This window comes from Lampetra planeri, chromosome 1 (assembly GCF_965212315.1).
Source record: "Lampetra planeri chromosome 1, kcLamPlan1.2.h2, whole genome shotgun sequence".
Classification (NCBI taxonomy): Eukaryota; Metazoa; Chordata; class Hyperoartia; order Petromyzontiformes; family Petromyzontidae; genus Lampetra; species Lampetra planeri.
The window spans coordinates 39,567,361-39,590,217 of NC_136107.1; the positions used below are offsets into that span (position 1 = coordinate 39,567,361).

General features: G+C 42.3%; 1 protein-coding gene across 1 annotated transcript in view; it reads left to right on the top strand.

Annotated features, from left to right (window-relative positions):
- Positions 1 to 19,937, top strand: part of LOC144722489 (germ cell-specific gene 1-like protein) — an 80,806-nt gene extending 60,869 nt beyond the window's left edge. Inside the window, exons 4-5 of the mRNA XM_078600726.1 lie at positions 391 to 502; positions 17,921 to 19,937. Of these exons, the coding sequence (XP_078456852.1) occupies positions 391 to 502; positions 17,921 to 18,233 (425 nt within the window). The 3' untranslated portion in view covers positions 18,234 to 19,937. The remainder of the gene's footprint in view (positions 1 to 390; positions 503 to 17,920) is intronic.
- The last annotated feature ends 2,920 nt before the right edge of the window (positions 19,938 to 22,857 follow it).

The window sequence follows — 22,857 nt, forward strand, 5'->3', positions numbered from 1 at the left end:
TCTGGGCCGTGAGCTGTCGAAACTGGTCCGCCCTCCTTGGAAGTCCCCTTGAGACAATGACCTCACCTAGCGGAGTCCGGTTGCGCTGCTGCAAAATGTATGAAAGCAAACATGTAAATCCTGCTGTCATATTGGGGTTTCACGAATAGCAGCACTCTCCGAGGAAATGCAGCAGATTCTTTGACTCATGCAATGACTAAAAAAAAAACACCCATTGATTTACTGTAATTCATTGACCAAATACACTTTTGTCAAGATTCAAATACACTTAAGTAAACATTCAAATACACTTCTTCCACTACAGAGTTGGATTTTGGCGGAGTGCAACTTGCCAAGCGGGAATTGCGTGTGCTTGTGCGTTTAAACAAATAATGTTTTGTTGTTGCTCAGGTCTGCTGGGGATGGTGGCCCACATGATGTATACCACAGTGTTCCAGGTGACAGCCAGTTTGGGTCCCGAGGACTGGAGGCCACACCACTGGGATTACGGCTGGTCGTTTTGGTAAGTGCTTTGCATGAACGCTCATCTCTCGCGTCGCGCGCCGTGCTGCGATGAGACTTCTGTGATGCCGAGTGGCCACGTCCCAGCTTCAGAGGGCCACGTCAGTGCCACGCGTCTTTTTGTCTGGCCCAGACGGTGGTGCCAGGTGCCAGGGTTATCGCGCGTGGCTCTCAATCCCAAATTACAATCGTGACCAGGGATCAATTGAGAGACATCATCTCTCAAAAGTTGATGCGATAAGCACTGCTTTGTGGGTAGGCCAGCTGTGGTCATCTGATGGGCAATTTCTTCTGTTGATAGCTGGGAGTTATCCGAGGAGTGGAGATGCCTGTAATTATAACAGCTCATTCAAGTAGGGACACTTTTTGACCTTTTCTAGCATCAAATGCACCATTTATAAATAAGAATTCGATTTAAAAAAAAAGTGGCAAATCGAGCATCTTTCCTAACTTAAAGTTGTAAACCAATGAATGTTTCTCGTACGTAGTTATTATCTTTGACGATAGAACACTTTGCGTACATACACACATTAACGTAAGATGTTTATGAAGCTGGTTTCAATGAAACGTGTTTTAGTATTGAAATGAAATACATGTTTCTCTGAATGTATGTTAAACTGCACCGCTGGGAGATCAAACTCGCGACCTCTGGTTTGTAGGTCCAGTGTCCTGACCATTACACCACTGTGGCAACATCCGACATTTATGGATGTGACATATATATATAATTTGGTCATATTTTACTGACTCGTGAAAGTTGTGTTTTAAATTACAACTCAACCCGTTAATGTTCTATAAATACATTTATCAAAGTGTGCAATTCATGCGCAGGCATGACATAAACTGTCTAGTGAATATTCATTTGCCTATCATTTATGATACTTTTTCATTTGTGTTTCATTGCTACATATATCATAACAAGTGCATTCCCCAAAAAATGTAGGCAACCATAAAAGAGCAAAGTCATTTTTTTGCCCTTTATGAAATGATGAGATCCATGGACGCACAGCAAAAGGGTAAAAATCTAATCTAATTAATGGCCATGATATCCATGTATTCATTGTCATTTCAGTCCATGCCTTCTAAGGGGATTGGCAATGGCTTAACAAGGAGTCTCCATAAGAATGAATGTCACTGTTGGCTCTTGACTGCTTTAATTAAAACACACGCTTGTAAAAAAGACAGATGTGGAAAAGGAAAACCTCACTTTTGTATTTCTGCAAATATTTGCAGTAATTATTGTTTAATGGTGGAATATCCAAAACACATTGTCTGGTGCACGTTTCATAAATTCTCGGCAATTTCTTTGCAAAAAAAACGTGTAATTAAACGTGAATTACATTGCATTAGTTGTGTCTTCGCAATATGTACACCATCTACTCCATTTATTTGAAAGATACCGTGTAGATTCAGTGACTCCAAATAGTGAAATGGCCAGGTCTTGCTGCGTAATGAACACGAGGAGTATTAGACATCAGATTGAATTACTGTCAACTGTCTCGAGCGATATTTACACGGCCAAAATTGGACAACACGAACTACTAATCTCCCTTGAACATTTCTCAACCGCAAGCCACATTAAACACACTTGCGCTTCAACATCTTAGGCGGCAATTAGTGTACGTGGTTTGAGGTGTTGTATATTTACACGTTATTGTCAGTGTGGCATCACCAATTAATTATAACAATGACACGTTCGTACAAATTGCGGTTTCGCAAATTTAAGTCGCCTTAATTAAAAGAGGGACATCTATTCTTTTGTCAGGACACGTTTCATTGCAAATCGCATTGACAGACCTTAAAATGAAGCAATCACAAATAAAATTATCAAACTGAAGTACTATACGTGCAGTGACCGATCCACTTTTCTGAGTGTGTTTAGTGATAAATAGATTTTTTTGGCATTTGCTATGAATAAATTAAAACCCAGTGTTGTTGCCACTGTCATTAAACTAATTAAATTCCACTGAGACTGATGCACACACGCACACACACGCAGATTATTCCTCCCCTTCCCTGGGCAGACATATAATTTTAAGTTTCCTTATCCTGCAAACAATTCATTTTGCTCGAGCGGCGGTAGATATTAAATTAAAAAATAGTCTATGCAATGCCACAGAAATCGATATTAATTCTAGATTTGAAGCTTTCGTGACTGCAAGGATTCATATTCTTAGGGTTTTTAAAGTCACGTAGGTAAAACATTAAAATTAATAAAAGTAAAATAAAATAAAAAATCACGACGTTTCAGAGGCAACACAAGCTTCCGTCTTCAGGTGGAACCGTCACAGCCACGACAGCTGTATCAAGTAAATGAGAGATTACAGGAGCTACCACTCCGTTTATATAATGGTTGGAGAAGGGGGTGGGGTAAGGGCCAAGTACAGCACACTTTTTATTAATATGGTATGTTTTACCTACGTGACTTTACCGAAAAAACCTAAGAATATAAAATCGATATGTTTTTTGCTGCACGGCTATGGGAGATATTGCTGGCCAGGGCCAGTCTGAGCCATCACGAATTGAAGCCATTCATCGTTTCGGGTGCAGGCTCCTCGCGAGACACAGTGCTTCTTCAAGTTGTACCGTTACATTGCACCGTGCATGGAGAAAACGAGTTAATAATCGTCTCGTCCGAGGATATTTACTCGGCTTGACCAGAGAGATGTCTGCTGCATTGTTCTCTGCCAAAGTATTATCATTTACGAAGCAATTATTGTGATACTTCATTGGGCTCAAATTGAGCCTAATTAGATTTGATTTGCTATCCTTAAAATAATTAGCCTCACACATGTTTCCACTTAACTGTCACTTAATCAGATACCAATAGTAGATAATATGCACAGGTTGCAGTGTGCAAAAGCGTCGTCTTGCCGGCATTCATGACGGCGTGTGCTGGCGGCAATGTCTGTCCGATAGTGTGTATTTGCAACGAAATATTACATATTAGCCTTAACACAAAAGCTCTTAACCACCTCGTGACAGACACTGCAAAGTACACTAGCCAATATTCATAGACAACCGGTCAATTTTGCAGCAGCAAACATCCATAAGGCCCCTTTGTCATTTGATAGCCCTTTCAAATATGTCAATAATATTTGATTAAAATTGTACTTTCATTTCAATAGGCAGGATATATTTGGTCGGTGTAAACAAGAAAGACATGTGTGCAAAAACGTCTCCTTGTGAATTCAAATGGAAATGCAATGACTGCAATAATTGGTATAGCTAAATTATGTAACACGATTTTTATTCCTTGGTAGTAAGTGTTATTATCTAATTGCTTATGCCTCAAAAGTACATAGAATGGATATTATTCCCCGCAAACTTTGCTTTTGTGACCAGGATTTTAAGTGAAGAAATGACACAAATGCACACCACGTTTTCTCATTGAAAATATGTACATTTCAAAATATCACTGTCCTGGTCACAAAAGCATAATAGCAATTTCCTGTACTTTTGAGGCATAAGCAATTAGGAAATAGCACTTACTACCCAGGAACAAAAAAAAAATGTTCCACAGTGTTACTAATGGAGTGGATTATTAACTTTGTTTTTGTGTCCTGGTCACAAAATAATGATAGCCAATTTCTGTACTTTTGAGGCATAAGCAATTAGAAAATAACACTTACTACCCAGGGACAACTTTTTTTTGTTACACTGTGAATTATCATGCATTCTTTTGGTGCACTAGAATGGCAATTTTGAAATGCTGCGCTTTTTGTGATGACAGTCAGTTTATTGCTGCTCAATTAGATGCATGCCTCAGTTCCAGACTCTTAAGGGTACATTTTGTTCAAAGAAATGGTTGCTCATACTTTTCTGTGGAAATAAATAGAATTTATCTGAGAAAATAACCACACATTTCTCCTCATGGTGATGTTTCAGTGCTGAAATTTTGCCAAAAATCCACGGCAGAATCTGACATCGTCCATTTGATTTCGAATTTTGCTCATGCGTGTCCTTCTTAATGTGAAACTGCCCATCACTATATTAGAAGAACAAAAAAATATTTTCACCAAAACATATGTGCCTCATAAAATGTAATGCCAATTTGTACCAAACTCTCTTTTCTCTTCAGTTCCCTTCTGTCTTCTTGCCGAGACGATGGGGCCGATTGACACCTTTCCACCTGTTCCTGTGTCGTGCCAGCCTCACGGCTTACTTCAACTGCCGCCTTTTTTTATTTCGGGATAAAGTTTCACTGTGTACGACCATTGTAATGTATGACTTACTTTTAGTAGCTCAGCTTATTGGAGAGTATATTTAGTATATTGATGATACTGATGTAGTTTATATTTTAGTTTTTTACGTGGTGGTTTTAGCTGCTGCAGCTCCATACTATTATTATTGCTAACCCTACTCCCTCCCTTTGATGCTGCTAATCCTGCATACTGCATAATGCACGGGCATAATATGACTTTGAAAACCCCCCCCACCTCCTACGCATTCCACAAGTAGTGACTAATCCCATATCTGCATTTCCCATAAATATGCTAAATTCCTCTTGATATGCAAAATCTTTTGTCAAGGCACCCCTTCCCCCTCCAACCCAGCTTAAATATACACTGCCAAGCCTGGTGGTGCCCATTCAGATGCTGTCTTTCCGCCAGACCTGTTCTTCACCTGAGGACGGCTGCTTGCGTTGTGGCCGAAACGTCGTGAGAATTATTTTATTATGTTTTATTTTTATTATTTCCCTTCTACGTGACTTTACCGAAAGAACCATGAAGATGTGTCCGACCAGTCAGTGGAACTGTGCTGTCCCTGTATTCCCTGTTGTGTGTGCCTGTGTGCGACACGAGTTCGATTCCCGCTCACAGCCAACATCAGTAACGATTATCTGAACCGGTCCTGGGCCTCCCCTAGGTCGACTCAGCCTCAAATGAGTACCTAATATAGTGTGTAAACATCGCCGCAGGGGAGAAAATGGCGGCCAGGCGTGGTGCTGGCCACCTAACAGCAAGTGCTGTTGGTGCTACTCGCCAACAGCACTTGCTCCACTTGTCTGCTCAGGCTATGCGGGGTATCTTTGTCTTTGTGTGTGTAATTCCACGATTGGTATTCTTTGTGGATCCATTCTCGATCACGTGTCCAAAACCACCAGAGTCGCCTCTCTTGGATCTTCTCGACCAGCGTCAGATCCTGTCCCAGCCATTCTCTCATGGCTTCACGTCTTTGTGTCTCTAGCCTAGACACACCTCGCTGTTCTTCTCTGCCCAGCGCATTTCTGCAGTTGTTGATTTTGTTATATGGGAGTTTCCCATTCTCCAGGATTCAGAGCCATATGTTGCACACTTGAAATGAAGGACGTGGGCAGTTGCTCCAAATCGAGGGCAGACACATTTGTTGTGGTTAATCTGTAATCTTGTGAAGAGCAGCACCGTCACTCTGTAAAATGCACCAGCACGTGTCACACACAGCAATTCTTCCAAGTCGCCATTAACCACGTGGCTGGTGTCCAAGTGCGGTTATTCAATAACCCTGCCAGCCACCTATAGGCCCAGCTCAGTCATCACATGCTGCTGTACACACATGCATTGATGCACTGCACAGCACATCAGGACTTTCACAGAACCACACTTTACTCCCTTGCTACACAAGGACATAATTAAAAGAGTGATCCCTTCTTAATGTGCCACACATACGTCTGTATTGACGCAACGACTCTAGTTTCACACACCTTGGCTTTTCCTCGTGTGTAAATAACATCTCAAAGTGATCGTATTTTTGCCGAGCTTTCAAAAGGATGTCGCAACCAATGCAATTCTTCTCTTGATGTCTTCTGCGCAGCTTCCGTTTGGTGTCACTGGGCCTCCGAGGCACACGTATTTGTCAACTTGTTCCCACTTGTTTTCTTCCACCTTTATTTTTAATTGGGCTTCTTGTCTTCCAATCGCTGTGACTTTTGTCTTTCCATTGTTGATGCACAATCCAAATCTATTACATTCTTTGAGCTTCTTTATCAGTTAGTCTCTGCAGGTCCTCTGTTGCCTCAGCTAAAAAAATCAATATCTTCAGCGAATCTAACGCTATCGATCGTTTCACTACGCACCATGACTACGCCGTCCTTGTTTCCGTGCTAGCGTCATTGCAGCTTCTGACAAGACGTTGATCTAGATCGGTGACCGTGTGCATCCCTGTCCTACCCAGTGCTGGATTATCCTCGGAGCAAAAGTAGCTACATATGTAGCTACGGGCCCCGCACTTTCAAGGGCCCCGCGCTAAATGCTTTCAAGCTATCAATTCCGCTTCGATGATTCTGCACTTGCTCGATTACTATAGTACTATACTGCCTTCAACTTTTATGAACGACTGGGTGTTTAAGGTTAGCGATTTGTCGTATTATCCGGCTGTATAGCAAATGAAAAAATACAATTTACTATGCAAGTTCAAAATTTGTGTTTTAATATTTCTGTATTTTTGTATATTTAGGGGTCCTTTATAACATATGCTACAGGCCCTGCACTAACTTAATCCGGCACTGGTTCTACCCCTACAATTGTCCTGAGCTATCCTGTTCACTCCTTTGTCAACTCTCACCGCGCTCACCTACTGCCTGGAGACGCTTTCTCGCAACCTGATCAACTTCTCCGCTTTGCCCTTCATTCTCCGAACCTGCCATAGCCCTCTCTGCCAGATGCTGCCAAAAGGTCTGTTTGAAGCTTATGGAGTCATCCAGTTAAAAGGCTGCATACTTTTAAAAGATTTGTTGTAACGTAAATAACTCGTATTTATTATTTTCAGGCCCTCATTTGAGACTCATTTTTATGTGTCCAGCGCATCAGGCAAAAGTGCTCTTTCTGAGGATTTCCTCTCAGACTCTATCGTCTACTTGGTTCTGCGCACCGGATATCTTTTCAAAGTCCCGTATATACCTTTCATCTTGTGCTGCTTTTTCCTCAAGCATTCTTCTGTTTCATTGCTTCGTCGATACTGTTTTCAAAAGGAACTTTCCACTTCGGATATCTGGGTAGATGTGTGTTGCACACTCTTCCACGTCTCTGCACTGTTTGATAAATCAGTCATGTTTGTCTCTCCCTTTATCATTTGCTTAATTTCTGTGCTCAGTTGTTTTCTATTTGGCTTTTAAATGTGCATCTTCTTTAGTAATGTCTTCCAATGGTGTTGCACAATTTCAGGCATTAATCTTAAATCCATCCACACAGTATCTTTTCACCTTCTCTTTATATCCCGATATTTGTTGAGCTGCCTTTGTCATGCCAGCCTTTAGACCACTCTATTTCTCTTCAACGTCCTTGCCTTTTTGCAGCATTATCATGATATTTTTTTGTATCTCGGTTTTCTTTGTACTTCCACCTGCTTTATTCTTCTTCTTCTTCTTTTATGTGGTCCACATAATGGACTTTGCATATTGGAGCTTTTTTTCATTTGTTCTCAGCGTTGGTCCCATTGATGCTAAAACTAGTTCATGGTCTGCTCCAATATCAGCTGCAAATGATCTACATGACAGCGCACTTGATTTCCATCGTGTTGTTATCCCCATCTTGTTTTCCCATCCGGTGGTGGCCACGTTCATTTCCTCTGAGGTTTTCATTGCTGGGTAAGTGTTTCTTGTCACGGGGTTATTGCTCAAGCAAAGGTTTCACAATATTTCTCCTCTTTCATTTTCCTCTTCGAATCCAAATCTGCCCATTGCTCCACGCCAGTAAAATCCCAATCCGATTCTACTTTTGCACCGTAAAAAAACATCACCAAGAGCAGGTTCTTGTCTTGAGACGTCTTGCTTGTTGTGCTGCATTTCACGCTAAATCTCTTCTATTCCTCCAGAAGGTGATTCTGTTGGTACGAACCAAACCACTTTAACGTGAATTCACTTACAGTGGCTATTAGCAATCCTGGCCCTCACCATATGATGAAATGTCCGACTGCGTATTCATCAATGCGGCCGTCTGGAACGCTCTTCCTTCCGATATTAGGCAGCCACTAGAGCTACAGTATGCACTTTCAAATCCAGCTTGAAAACTAATTTCCGCAGAACTGCTTTTTGTGTTTAGTTTGTTGTCCTTCCCCCACACCTCCGATTAGCACGGTTAGCTATGTACGGCGCGAAATAAGTTCTACATACATACATGACATCACAAACAATACATTCACACCTCCAGTTGACAACATAATGTTGGTAACTTCCCCCGTTATGATTAAAAACAGATTTCTACAGTATTTGCACATTTAATTTAATAGTATATTCTTCTCGAGGTTACTTTAACTGGTGTTTGTTCTGATATTTTAGTTGACGTCGATTGTTATGCACAAATATATGAATCTCCTCCATGGGGAAATGTTTCACAAAAACTAGTTTTTTTAATCAAAACTACTTGTTAAAAATTTTATTTTCTTAAAAATATATATTTACATACGGAACGTTAATTAAACGGTGCACAGCTCGTCTGTAACTTTACCATGCCCCATTGTAGCGTGAAAAAATTCCGCCATGTCACGATGTTTTTGTTGTTGTGTTAAATGCGCTTCAATTTCATCAATACAACAGAGGCACTCTCATGAGTCACGTGAGGGGGGGGGGGGATTTTTCGATGCACGGAGGCAGACAGAACATCACCCCTGCCATGACCTCAAGAAAAAATAAACTTCTCATCAGTACCGCAGAGCACTTTAAATGGGGCTCTGTTAGCTGGGAGGAAAAAAAATACTTTGTGAAAAGCTGGCAAGGGGGCAGAGTTTTGTTTACTTATTGCATGTATTATTATTCTGTTTAGACATAATCCAGACGTGCAATTTATTTTTCATTAAAGGCGACCGCATCTTCACAAATAATGAAGGTCGATTTCCATAAAGTAGCTCTGCAGGATACGAGCCCACGGCTAAGATCACTTGAGGTGCCTAAATGGAATCTGTAAAATGAGAATTATTCGTGTTCTGTGCATTCTATGGAATACGTAGTCTGTATTCTGATAGGGTTTTATTTTTAGAAATAGCCATTTGATTTTATATCAGAGGTCGCAAACGGGTTTTGATTCCTTACCCGTACCCGGCCGCACCAGGGTCGCAAACGGGTACCCGTACCCTACCCGATACCCGGCTACCCGTACCCGGCCGGGTATCGGGTAGGGTACGGGTACACGATTGCGACCTCTGGGATGAAGCCATGTTGCAGGCGCGGGTGGGTTGATTCTAGGAACTTGAATTGTGAGAAGACGTTGGGAAATGAGTGACAAACGGTGACTCACCAGTGACTCACGGCCTACCCCTACCTGTACCCGGCCGCACCAGGGTCGCAAACGGGTACCCGTACCCATACCCGGCCGGGTACGGGTAGCCGGGTATCGGGTAGGGTACGGGTATCGGGTACCCGGTTGCGACCTCTGTTTTATATGCATGTCAAAAAGAAAATCAGACACCGCCACGTATAGATTAGCTTCCTCCAGATAATTAGGTGCCACTTATTTTGGTCAAAGGCTGACTTCACAGGCTTCTTCATTTAACCTTGCGTGAACTTTGTCCATGTATTCATGCCACCTAATGTCGCTTACTGTTTAAACCATTTAATTGAAAACTTCCTTTATGCTGGTAATTATCATTTGTAAAAAAAAAAACTATGTTTGTCTTTAATTCACAAACACTGTAGATAGTTATTCTGGCCAAACTGGTCACATTTTTAGCAAAAAGTAATATTAAAACAAAATTAGCATCTATATCTTATATGATACTGTGGTCTTAAATGCAGGCCGACATAGCTAAGTAGAAGCCATCCTACAGTATGTCATATTCTCCAAAACTCACAATGGCTGTTAATTCAGCGTCATCGCTTGTAACCAAAGACACCCGGAGACACATTATAAATAGTGATATTACTCTGCTCCCAATGTTCACGCAAAACAATAGCTGAGAAAATAAATGCAGACACAGCCTCAGCATTTATGATAAATTTGTGCTTTTTGGGTGCTTCAGAAACGTAAAATTCCATCCTCAGGACTGTCTTCGTCAAACTACCAAATTACCATTCAGGGGGTGGCAGCATGCAAATGAGTTTGCGTGCAGCGAGCCACGGCACCCTCAGCGCTCCCTGCTCAAGCCCCACGCCTCTGCCCCCAAACCCGCCGTGACCGTGTGGTCGATGGGTCACGAGAACAGGACGTGGGACTGGGTACGTTCTCGCATTGGAGAAATCAGCGGATCATATGATTCAACATCGTTGAATGTTTCCCAATTCTCTACGACAAAAAAAAAAGAATCGTGACCAATAATGTTTTACGTGATTGCGCCAACCATCTCCCCAGCCTTCGCGTCAAGCGCCTTTATTAGAAAGTAGACGCCAAGTTTCAAGTTTCATTTATTAGGTATAGCCCTGTGAGCCATACGGCTCTTAAGTCGGGTGCAACCGCAACAAACAAAGCATGAACACAGAACATCCCAAAGCGACGACGCGCAACAGAAACATCCTGGAATAAACCAGCAAATATTAAAAAAAAAGTATTAAAACGAGTGAAAGCAAAGCATATCATGTCAATGAGCTCTTCGCTGTCTTTCTGGGCTGTACCACGTGTTGTTAGGCACGATGTCTGACGTTTCGACCGACGTGCAGGGAGCTTCTGCAGGAACTGGATGGAGCTCACGTTTCACCCCCCCTCCAACCCCCCCCCCCCCCCTCGAACACATATGATATTGAGTTGCCAGCTGCTGCTATCTTCCATCCAGCACAGCTGTGAAAACCGACACAAGTCGCTCCATACCCAGTCGAAACACCTCCTGCCATCTCTCATGGGACTATTTGTTTTGCAATTATATATATTTTTTCATACGAACAAAAATTACGTACAAATCAGTTGAGCATACATTATTTTAAAATACGGTACCATTTTGGAGAAAAAAATTATAATTCACAAGAAATGATTGCCGACTTGATGTTCGCGAGAGTGTGACCGCCACGTACGTTGGGCGCCAGGAAGAGGGCCTGTTATAATTGCTTTTAACTCGAGTTCACACGTGAACAACTCCTAATTTCTCTCTACAGTAAATGCAAAGCGCTGAGTAAACTCATTGACGTTATCTCATGCTCGCCGAGCTTGCAACCCACAGGTTTGTGGCACGATGCGTGACACTGAGCGCATCTTATATGCTCAGTAACAGTTCTTACGAATGAAACAAATCAACAGTTAATGTGCTTTTGGCTATAGCCATGGAACGAAGACGGTCACTGCATCGCGCGCTTTCAGGTGCACTTATGCGGCCGTTGGGACCGCTCTTCCTTCTGATATAAGGAAGCCACTGGACCTGTGCACTCTGAAATCTAGAATGAAAACATTTTTTGTAGAACTGCTTTGTGTTTAGTTTGTTGTCCTCCCCCCGCACCTCCAATTAGCCTACGTACGGTGCGAAAGAAGTTGAACATACACAAAAAAACAATCAGTCGATATTCCCTTTCATTTTAACAGAACATTGGCTTCCCAAAAAGGAACTCCATCAGCCGGGTCAAGTGCCTCCAACTCTAGTTTTGGTAAACAATGCCATCTTCTATTTCGATTTAAAGCTTTCATGACTGCAGGGATTCATCTTCTTGGTTCTTTCGGTAAAGTCACGTAGAAGGGAAATAATAAAATAATAAAAATAAAACATAATAAAATAATTCTCACGACGTTTCGGCCACAACGCAAGCAGCCGTCCTCAGGTGGTTTCATCTAGTTTTGGTTTCACCTGAGGACGGCTGCTTGCGTTGTGGCCGAAACGTCGTGAGAATTATTTTATTATGTTTTATTTTTATTATTTTATTACTTCCCTTCTACGTGACTTTACCGAAAGAACCAAGAAGATGAATGCCATCTTCATCTTGATACTGGCAAACATTTTTTTCTCAAAGACAATGCCACGAGACGCAGAGCAACAGGCATCCAGTCACAGCCGAGTGGCACTCAATCTTACGTGCACCTGGTCTCGTGGGAATACAACTGAATAATTTGCCAGCACAATATCAAACTATCCACTTAACCTATGAATCAATCAGTATTCATTTCTAAAAAGTGCAATTCACAAAGTGTATCGAAGTGCTTGTTACTTGATAAATAGAGAGGACACAAACGTAACACGTATAAGATGTACCAGCTATACCAATACAAATTCAATATCAGGAAAAGCAAAGGGAAAAAATAAGAATAGGTTTCATATTCTTAGGTTTTTTTCGGTAAAGTCACGTAGGTAAATATTTTTTTATAAAAGTAAAAATAAAAATAAAAATCACGACGTTTCGGAGGCAACACAAGCTTCCGTCTTCAGGTGGAACCGTCACAGCCACGACAGCTGTATCAAGTAAATGAGAGATCACAAGAAATACCACTCCGTATATATAATGGTTGAAGAGGGGAAGGGCCAAGTACGGTACACTTTTTGTTAATATGGTAAGGTGAGGCTTAAGACTACCTACGTGACTTTACCGAAAAAACCTAAGAATATGAATCCTTGCAGTCACGAAAGCTTCAAATCTAGAAAGAATAGGTTTGACAATTTCTGGCAATAAATCAGGAGGTTTTCAAACACCAAAATTGATGCCTTTTGCAAGGCTTCAAGTGTGCATTAACCACTTACTGTGGCAAAACATGCACACAACATGATTTGATAATATATGGCATTGTCCTTGAAACTGATTGACCTACGCCAGAGACAGCGTCCTTTATAGCCTTGTCTCTCCACCAGTGTTAAACTAAAAGTTCAACAAACCATGTTTGTTTTTGCGTGCGCATGTGTGCGTATGTGTCTGTGAGTGTGTGAGAGTTAGGCTACATGGAAGAGACTACTGGGTGGTTTGCCTCATCAGGCTGACTCGTAGTCTTTATCTGAAGTTACTGAGGGATGATGATATTTTGTCAATGTCAGTAGCACAAAGACATTGCAAGCATCAGAAGACTTATAGTTCGGGTAGAGCAGTCATATCGTGACGCTGGCAAAAAGGTCTCACAGATGAGTATAAAGGTGGGTCTCTGATCTCAAACGTCCCAGGAAATATGAAATTCGCAATTCCAATGGGTGAGCGAGAGATGGTAAATAACCCCAATGGGTGAGCGAGAGATGGTAAATAACCCCAATGGGTGAGCGAGAGATGGTAAATAACCCCAATGGGTGAGTGAGAGATGGTAAATAATCCCAATGGGTGAGCGAGAGATGGTAAATAACCCCAATGGGTGAGCGAGAGATGGTAAATAATCCCAATGGGTGAGTGAGAGATGGTAAATAATCCCAATGGGTGAGCGAGAGATGGTAAATAACCCCAATGGGTGAGTGAGAGATGGTAAATAACCCCAATGGGTGAGTGAGAGATGGTAAATAATCCCAATGGGTGAGTGAGAGATGGTAAATAACCCCAATGGGTGAGTGAGAGATGGTAAATAACCCCAATGGGTGAGTGAGAGATGGTAAATAACCCCAATGGGTGAGTGAGAGATGGTAAATAACCCCAATGGGTGAGTGAGAGATGGTAAATAACCCCAATGGGTGAGCGAGAGATGGTAAATAACCCCAATGGGTGAGTGAGAGATGGTAAATAACCCCAATGGGTGAGTGAGAGATGGTAAATAACCCCAATGGGTGAGTGAGAGATGGTAAATAATCCCAATGGGTGAGCGAGAGATGGTAAATAATCCCAATGGGTGAGTGAGAGATGGTAAATAACCCCAATGGGTGAGCGAGAGATGGTAAATAACCCCAATGGGTGAGTGAGAGATGGTAAATAACCCCAATGGGTGAGCGAGAGATGGTAAATAACCCCAATGGGTGAGTGAGAGATGGTAAATAACCCCAATGGGTGAGTGAGAGATGGTAAATAACCCCAATGGGTGAGTGAGAGATGGTAAATAACCCCAATGGGTGAGCGAGAGATGGTAAATAACCCCAATGGGTGAGTGAGAGATGGTAAATAACCCCAATGGGTGAGTGAGAGATGGTAAATAACCCCCCTCCTCAACAAGGGTCGCTGATGTTCACCGATTGTCAAGAATCGTCATCATATTCTGACATTTTACTCTCATCGACTATGAACTCTGTTCCTGCTCGTTTTGTATTTAAATCTCCAGCTTGGTCTCACCGGCAGTCCTAACCTGTGATCACGTTCACATCATCTTAGAGGCCATCACCTATATGGACGAACTTACAGGTTTTCATTTCTTTGATGCAATGCACTCTACTTTGGGATACATGCAATCTGTCGTTCTCCATAATGATGAAAGTATCAATTTAAATGCAAAAAACCCACGTTGTAATAAAACAGAAAGAGTCTGCAAGATGATGGAAGCTTCCCTTTCCAGGCACACCTCATAATTGCCTTCCAGCGTCTCAACTCTTCCTGCGTTTCTCTTTGTTTACAACCGCTGCTCACCGCTGTCTGTATGAACCAGCAAGACGAAGAAGGTTGATAGCCGTTTGCGTTCCGTTCTTTTCCCTTCATATGCACTGGCACCCAATCGTCGTGGATTATCATACAATACGTTCTTACACGGGTCCCTCACTTCGGATTAGCACAGTTGGCTACATACGGTGCGAAAGAAGTTCAACATACATGCATAGACTCATACAGAGACCCATAGACTCACACAGAGACCCATGGTTTGTTGTCCTTCCACCGCACCTCCGATTAGCAGGGTTGGCTATGTGCGGTGTGAAATAAGCCCTACATACATACTGTAGATACCACAATGACCTTGGAATATGTCATTCCTTCAGACCTGTCACCCAAAATCAGCCTCTCTAACACAAGTGACATGGGCTGAAGTTGAGGTGTCAACTGGCCTACAACTGCTGTCTCGAGTCACCAAAAACATGACTCACCTCCTAATTACAGCAGATCCACCCATCATTTGTAAACATTGCCACGGTCCGTAAGAGTTGTCGCCATAGTACAGCTTCGTTACTTTGATACAATTCTCTTGTTTTTATGCCCACAGAGGAAGAAAACAAACCAGCCCGTGGCTCATCTAATGTGTAGTTGGATCAGATGATACATCCAGCCACTTAGTGGCAAAAATCTGGAGAGAGAGAGAGAGAAAAAAAAGTACTGCATATATGTTAACACGGCAATGCCCCATTCACCAAGTTTTCATGTTTACTTGTATCACACTGACATCAGTGGTAGATCTGTGTGGGGAGAGGTCGATTGGGTTGACCCTTGAGACCGCCATGACATTGGTGTTGGATCAACGCTCACCAGAGAAGCTTCTAGATCCGCCTCTGACCGCCACATACATTCCAGACGTACTCAGTGTCACTTTACTTGTTGTAACAACCACGCAGTTGGGAGGATCACACTTCATCTGGAAATTGGCCATTTAATCTGCTGCGTGATAAACGTAGCTGGTGGAAGAAAAGGCGCTTTCCAAGGGAAACTTAAAATGAAGTGAATGCTTTACGGCAACTGCATGATAAGCGTATACATTGCAGAACTCGAGTAGATATGCAATGCTGTATATTTCACCTGCATTAACAATTGATTAATCTTAAGCATGTAAACGGTAAAAGTTTAATGCAATCAATATCTGTCACTGCACGAGATATATTCGATTGTTTCACTGAATCTTATGGGAGTGTGTTTCTGTAATATAGTTAACGAGGCAATACGTGTTTGTTCCAAACTGCTTCAGGGTAGAGTCCTAAACTTGGTCAGGTTGGTCTCAGGTCGGGCCGGAGATGCGGTTTTTGGTTCGGGTGTGGGTCAGGTCACGTTCATATATGGGAGTTGCGTAATTTCATCAATATTGGTTCCACACAAGTAAACTTTGGACTGGTTTCGAAATTCACCTCATCAGCAGAGTCCTGCACTCCCAGAATGCATTGCGTTTGACTAAAAGTGTGATTTTTTTTTTATATGGAGGGAGAGTCATATGAAGGACATATAGTTTGCTTATTTATTTTGTTACTGATTTTTGCCAAAATAACGTCAGTGATTACATTGTTTTGTGTTTAATGTGAGGTCTATATTATGATACACTTATAAGAAATAACTCTTGAACACTGTCTTCTCTTGGGCCATTTTTAGAAACACGATGTTATACTGCAGGGGTGGGGAACCTTGTTTCTGCCAAGGGCCATTTGGATATCTAGAACATCATTCGCGGGCCATACAAAATTATCAACTTAAAAATTAGCCAGTTATTTTTGTTCAAACATTTAATTAAGTCACCCCTAATGTGATGGCTGGAACTGCTTCTCTTTGGTGAGGCGTGTGATGTTAGCTGGTGTTGATGATGTTGCTACTCGCAACTGCTTTTCCAGGTTTGCTCCTAGATTTATTGAATTTTGAGTCCCGCCTGCGGTTGCCTTGGCAGGGCCACACCAAATGATTTCGTGGTCCTTATACGGCCCGCGGGCCGGACGTTCCCCACCCCTGGTATACTGTTTGCTGTACCTTTTAAATGTCATCACCACATCTGACATGATGCAGATGACATTAAAGAAAAAATAAAAAGGCAAAGAGTTTCAATTTCCTTCACGAAATAATATTTGGATTTATTTTATAATTAGAAAATATATTTTTTTCCCAGGAAAGGAAGAGCAATCTATGATGACTTTTAAAGGCAAAATGTCACTATTGTAGTCAGTGTCTTGTTTGCAATTCTGCAATCTCTTGGATAAAAATCCTCCTTATCTTTTGTTTACGATTACCAAAAGTTACATAATTGGACTTAATATACCACCAACCTGATGTGTCTAATACTACATATATGCGCATATTACCACGTGTTCATAATACCACCATATTACTACCATATTACCACGTGTTCATGTGCATATATCACTCTTGGGTGGAGCCGGAGGCAAAGTTGCTACATTCACTGCACGGGAATTTGGCAACTATGAGTTTGATTTCTGGCTACGGCCTAACATCAGTGGTGAGCGACATCTGAGCCAGTCCTGATGTGTCCCCATCATCAACTCGCAGTCACCAGCAAGACGAAGGACAAGCAGGCAATCGAACCCCACGACTGGAAAGGCAGTATGGAAGGCATTTGTCCAGTGGTGGATTAATTGTGGTGTTCGTACCCACAATGTGAGCTTCTAGGGCATTTCTAAATCAGCATGTAAATAGACCTCCTATGATCTCTCCACGTAAAAAAAGACGGCGTTTACTTCAGGATATTATCCTTCATTCAAGAATTATAAACATTATTTTGAATTGCGTGGTTAAAACCTTGGCAACAACCCTCATGTAATTCCAGCTTTTTACCCAAAATTGTTGAGCAATCTTCAACAGCACATAACAGAAGCTTTCTAAACAATCACAGCCTTAGTATCATCATCATCAGCCACGGTCAATCTACTCCTGGCCGAACGCCTCCCCCAAGTCGCCAGCACCTCTCCCAACGATCCCGCGACTCAATAATCCAGCCTGCCTGATTATCACCGCCATCATCATCATCATCGCGAGTCTCATTCGCGTCGTTCCTTCGCGTTCTTTCGACAGCTTGGCGTGGGGCTCCTTCACGTGCTGCATGGCGGCCTCGGTGACCACCCTCAACTCGTACACCAAGACGGTGCTGGAGTTCCGCTGCCGGAGGCGGCTGCTGTTGGTGCGCGACCCCGAGACGCAGCAGAGCCTGCTGCAGGAGGAGGCGCCCTCGGTCATCTCCCTGTCGGACGCTGTGGAGGGCGGCGCTTGCGGCATCTCCTTGCCAACCTCCTCCGCTGCCAACCCCCAGAGCCGCAGGATATCCGCTCCGACTGCCTTCATCGACCTCAACAGAGTGCCCGAGGTGATGCAGGAGGAGCAGTGCTGAAGACCGGCCCGCTCTTCTTGGACGGGATGCATCGGTGCGCGCGCGCGTGCGCTCTCTCTCTCTTCGGCTCTTCGCACAGACAAGAGGATGTGTTCCCGGGTGGCAGCTTTCGCGAAGAAAGCAGCACGGACGACTCCACAAGTTGGGGCGCGTTACGTTTGTTTGAAATCACGAAGTTGGGCGTTGATGTGCCTCGCTCCGGTGCAGACTGAATACTGAGCACTCGCCTGTCCCCTTCGCTGTGAAGCATCAGTTTAGGTTGTGCCTTCGTTTCGATCGGAGATTTTTCCCTCCCCGGTACGGCCTGCCTCATTAAGTCGGCCCCGTTAGCCTGACCCCTGCTGAATGCCAAACAATAAGCGTGCGTCACTGAGCACAGGTGTGGATCCAAAGGAGGGAGATTACAGCAATTAATCATGGTCCTAAAGACCCCACACCCAGATTTCCTTGACAAGACGGGGAATTTAAGCCGTATTGATTCTGTCCAAGGATTTCTTCATTTTTGCAGCACCGAGGGTGCTCCGAAATAACGCGGGGCTTCATGGGTGCTAAGGACATGCGTCAGAGGAGCATTCAAAAATATTCTCTCTTTTGTGCGCGGTGACGTCAATAAATTCACCTCTTAACACGTGTCACCATTGCTGACTCCCTGGGCCCATTGCTACGCAAGTGACGCGCCACGCAGTGCCGGACTGAGAAAACAATTCAAAAGTAAGGCAAGGCCTGGCAATGTGTCGCGAATGTCACCAACAGGAGAAAAACCCCTGCTGTTTGTGTGTTGATGGACGAAAGGTCCCACTTGTATGGCACGCTTTTTTTTGTCGTTTAATCTCCAAAGACAATTTACCTTTTAGGAATGTTAAATTGATAAAAGTACAACGAGCGAAAACAACAACAACAACAACAACAACGACGAATATGTGGGTGACCAAGACGGAGAAGGCCTTGTGCCTTGGGTGGCAAACCTATCTGTGCGTAGACAAACCCTATCGGTGCAACTAACCTTATCGTTTGATCCCGAATTACGCAAACTCGTAAAACAGAAATGGCTCCGCAGTGCTTGGGATACAGGCAGGCAAGCCGTGCATGTAAAAGGCAATTTTAAAACCTGTTTTATTTTTGATGCTATGGAATTAGTGTGGCTTTTTGTAATCAGCATTGTATAAAGCTATAAAACTTACAGTCAAAACTGGAATTTATAATGTAGCTGTTAAGCAAATGTCCATTTAACTGTTGTACATTTTTTTTCTTCATAAGGGGGTCATAGATAAACGTAGTTTATTTTAAACTATGCCGGCTATTATTGGTACATTTCATATGAGTGTGATTACATTTGGTTTGCAATAGTTCTTTCTTAAAGTACTGTTCACTGTGAAGTAGACAGATTTGTCTTTTGTCTTGATTAATCGATGAAACAATTACATTCATGCCTTTGGATCGACACTTTTTGTCACGTGTTCTGTTTATTTTCCTTCATCTCTGGTTTAAGATCAATTCACATCTCTCCCCTTCTTGTTGCAAGATAAAGTTATAGAAGCAGAATATTTTATCAGTGTTTACATAAAATAAACACAATGTTGTAAAAAGAAGCATCGTCGTCATGCAGTTTAGCACAAACCATTGCAACGATGTACAATGCGATTCACCTCTCTCAGTTTTAAAGTTTGTAATAAAAACGAGGAAAAATATGAAAATTAAAAATGAGACCGAGTTTTCGTGTGTGTCACCCACACCTGTCAACCCCTTGTCAGTGCCCTACCTTATCACAGACCAATTCAGACCTTATTGGTCACCCCGTGCCCTTATACATCTTAACGTTCATCCTACAAAGTCCCATCACAAGGGATGAGAAACACAAACAAATAGATAACATTGTTTTGCTCGTATTTTAACGGCTGTACACCGTATGGACCTGAAAACTCAATTTCCCTGTACAAGAATACGGGGTAAACCGCGTGGGTTGACAGCTATGATCACCGGACATTTTCTGTTCATTGTGTCACCTAAGATGTCCCACGTGTAATACAGTATTCCCGACTCCCTGGAAAGTGAGGTCTGGGCGGATACGTAACAAAGTTGGATATCAAATCATTTATGAAAAATGACAGTTTGCCACCACAAATAGATTGTTGGGTACACAACTCGAGTAGAAACTGCTTGGAAAATGGACGAAATGCTTGACTGTGCTTCCGAATCGAGGCGAAAGGACTCGAGATTGAAAAAGAAAACGACGTCACTGCGTGAAAAGGTTCCATTTGCGTACATCTGCAGAACATGAAATCCACACCGTGCACTGGGTGTGGATGGCAAACTCGCCGGGCGCATATGCGGTGTTGTACTGCACATTCAGAGTACAGGCCACATCCAACATGCAGTCCCCCACTCCCCCACCAATCCCTTGAGATGATATCGATGGAGAAACTGGTTCAGCGGGTACTCGAGTGGATATGTGTAGTTAGTATTTATTTTCGACTCTCTGGTTTTACATTAACAGGTTAAATGTCTCACTAACACAGCCACCGTTGCTCGTTTTCCTCGATGTGGCAGCAGCTCTTCCATCTTACATTGACATGCTAATCTCTCACAATACAATGGCCACCTCCGTAGCTTCGTCGTCGTGGAGGTAGCTCTCCCATCTTACATTGACATGCTAATCTCTGACTTTGACATCACTAGCCCCGCTCACTTCGCTTATGACCCTTGGGCTACACCCATTTCAAACCTTTAAAACAGCCTGCCTCAGCAGCTTTCCCGCTAATTTTTTCTCCTGATGACGATTGCTTGTGTTGCGATCGAAACGTCGTCGTTTTTTGTTCTTTTCTTTGAACCTATCTACGTGACTTTACCGAAAGACCCAAGAATATGGATATGTGGCACTTACAGTATATCAATCGTTCGCAGAATTTGCTTGCACACATTTCGGCACAAATAATGTCTTACCTGAGTCGGTGTGGTGAAGTTTTAAGCAGCCACTGAACAAAACTGAAAGAGCATTGAGCAGGAATGTTTTCTGTTTTAGTAAAATTACATGATAATATATATATATATCTGACATCCGGAGACACTCACAGATTTGTATATGTCTCTAAACATATACATAAAATGCATAGACGGGGATTCCAAAATTATTAACATTTTTATTTGAACAGAGTTATCTCTCCTGTTCTGTTATCCCCCTCCCCTCGCCCCCATTTTATAGTCTGCTGTTTATTCTATGTTTCTGATTCCCCTGCCTTGCACATTAAAAACATGGCCAGCCCCAACCGTCAATCTCTAATTCATAATGGATGGCTTTGCTTCATCCGTAATGGGAACTTGTTTTATTTTTACGAGAACATATGTATTGTAATCACAGGCTCAGGTAATTCATGATTGTTAACTCAATCAATGATTGCATCTCCTATTTGCAACCGTTATTATAGCCCGAGGCTCTCACTGAGGAAGGAGCTGTGTTTCACAGACACTATTTGGCGATGCTGCGTTAGCAGTGGTATGCACACATAACAACAAAAATTGGCAATAACACTGTGGCTTTCAAAAAGAAAGAATACATAACAAGTGGCGTGCTGGGCAGAGGACACTTTTCTTCAATGCATTGCAGCAGCACCTCTCTTGGCCTCTCGAATGACATTATCATTTAAATTTGTTTCATGTAAAAAGCCACGTGCCAGCTGAATGGATCATTATATGAGAGGCAGGGGGGGTTCTGCAGATTGTTCCTTTAAAAGAGAAAATTAGTAATCATTCGACACAACCTCGATGATCATAAAATATAAGGCATATGGCCAACTCATTTAGCAGTTGTGAAATGAATTACATTCTTTTGAATACATTCAACTATTCAATTATAAATAACTTTCAAATTCTGCACATTTTAATTTCACAGAACAGTTTATTTTATTATTATTCAGAACAATTTCGAAATGAAGACCTTGCAATTGAGACGCTATGATAAATGAATGGATATTGCAATCTATTACTACCAAAACATGAATCTATCAATAAAACATTTTTACATTTTATTAAGAGTCAAGGCCTTTTGGGTGTATCACCTCGTTTAGTTTTCATATTTAACCAAACGTGCGAGTAAGTCTTAATTACTGTAGCACTGCATGGGTGAGTTTATAATCTAGTCAATGGCAGCCACAATTTTCAGCAAATGCATCGCAAGCAACGATTGTGTAACATTTCGATTCAAAAGCTGAAGGTAGAAATGGAAGCATGTGCATACATACCATTGTGGATATACAAAGAGCCAGGCAGCAAACGAAAGCAAAAAGGGGCTGGGAGATCATTTATCTCTTAATTTCCCTCTCATTCCTTCAACAACGATAATAATTCAAGAAATTGCACTTGGTATGATGAATGCAAAATGATAAAAACGGCTAATAATGGTAGGCGCATGAATACGTGCAAAAAAGTAATTTTCAGGCAGACAAAAAATTATACGGTTAGAAATGTGAGTTGTTAATATAAAACAGGGCTGCATATATTATGCATCTTTTTGTGTTAGGCCTGCACGGACTTTTCTGCCTAATGAGCTTAACATCCCTGACAGAGAAGTGCTGTCCTCTAATGGGTTTGTTTTGATATTGCCTCGGGTGAAGGCTTCGAGGAGGAGGAG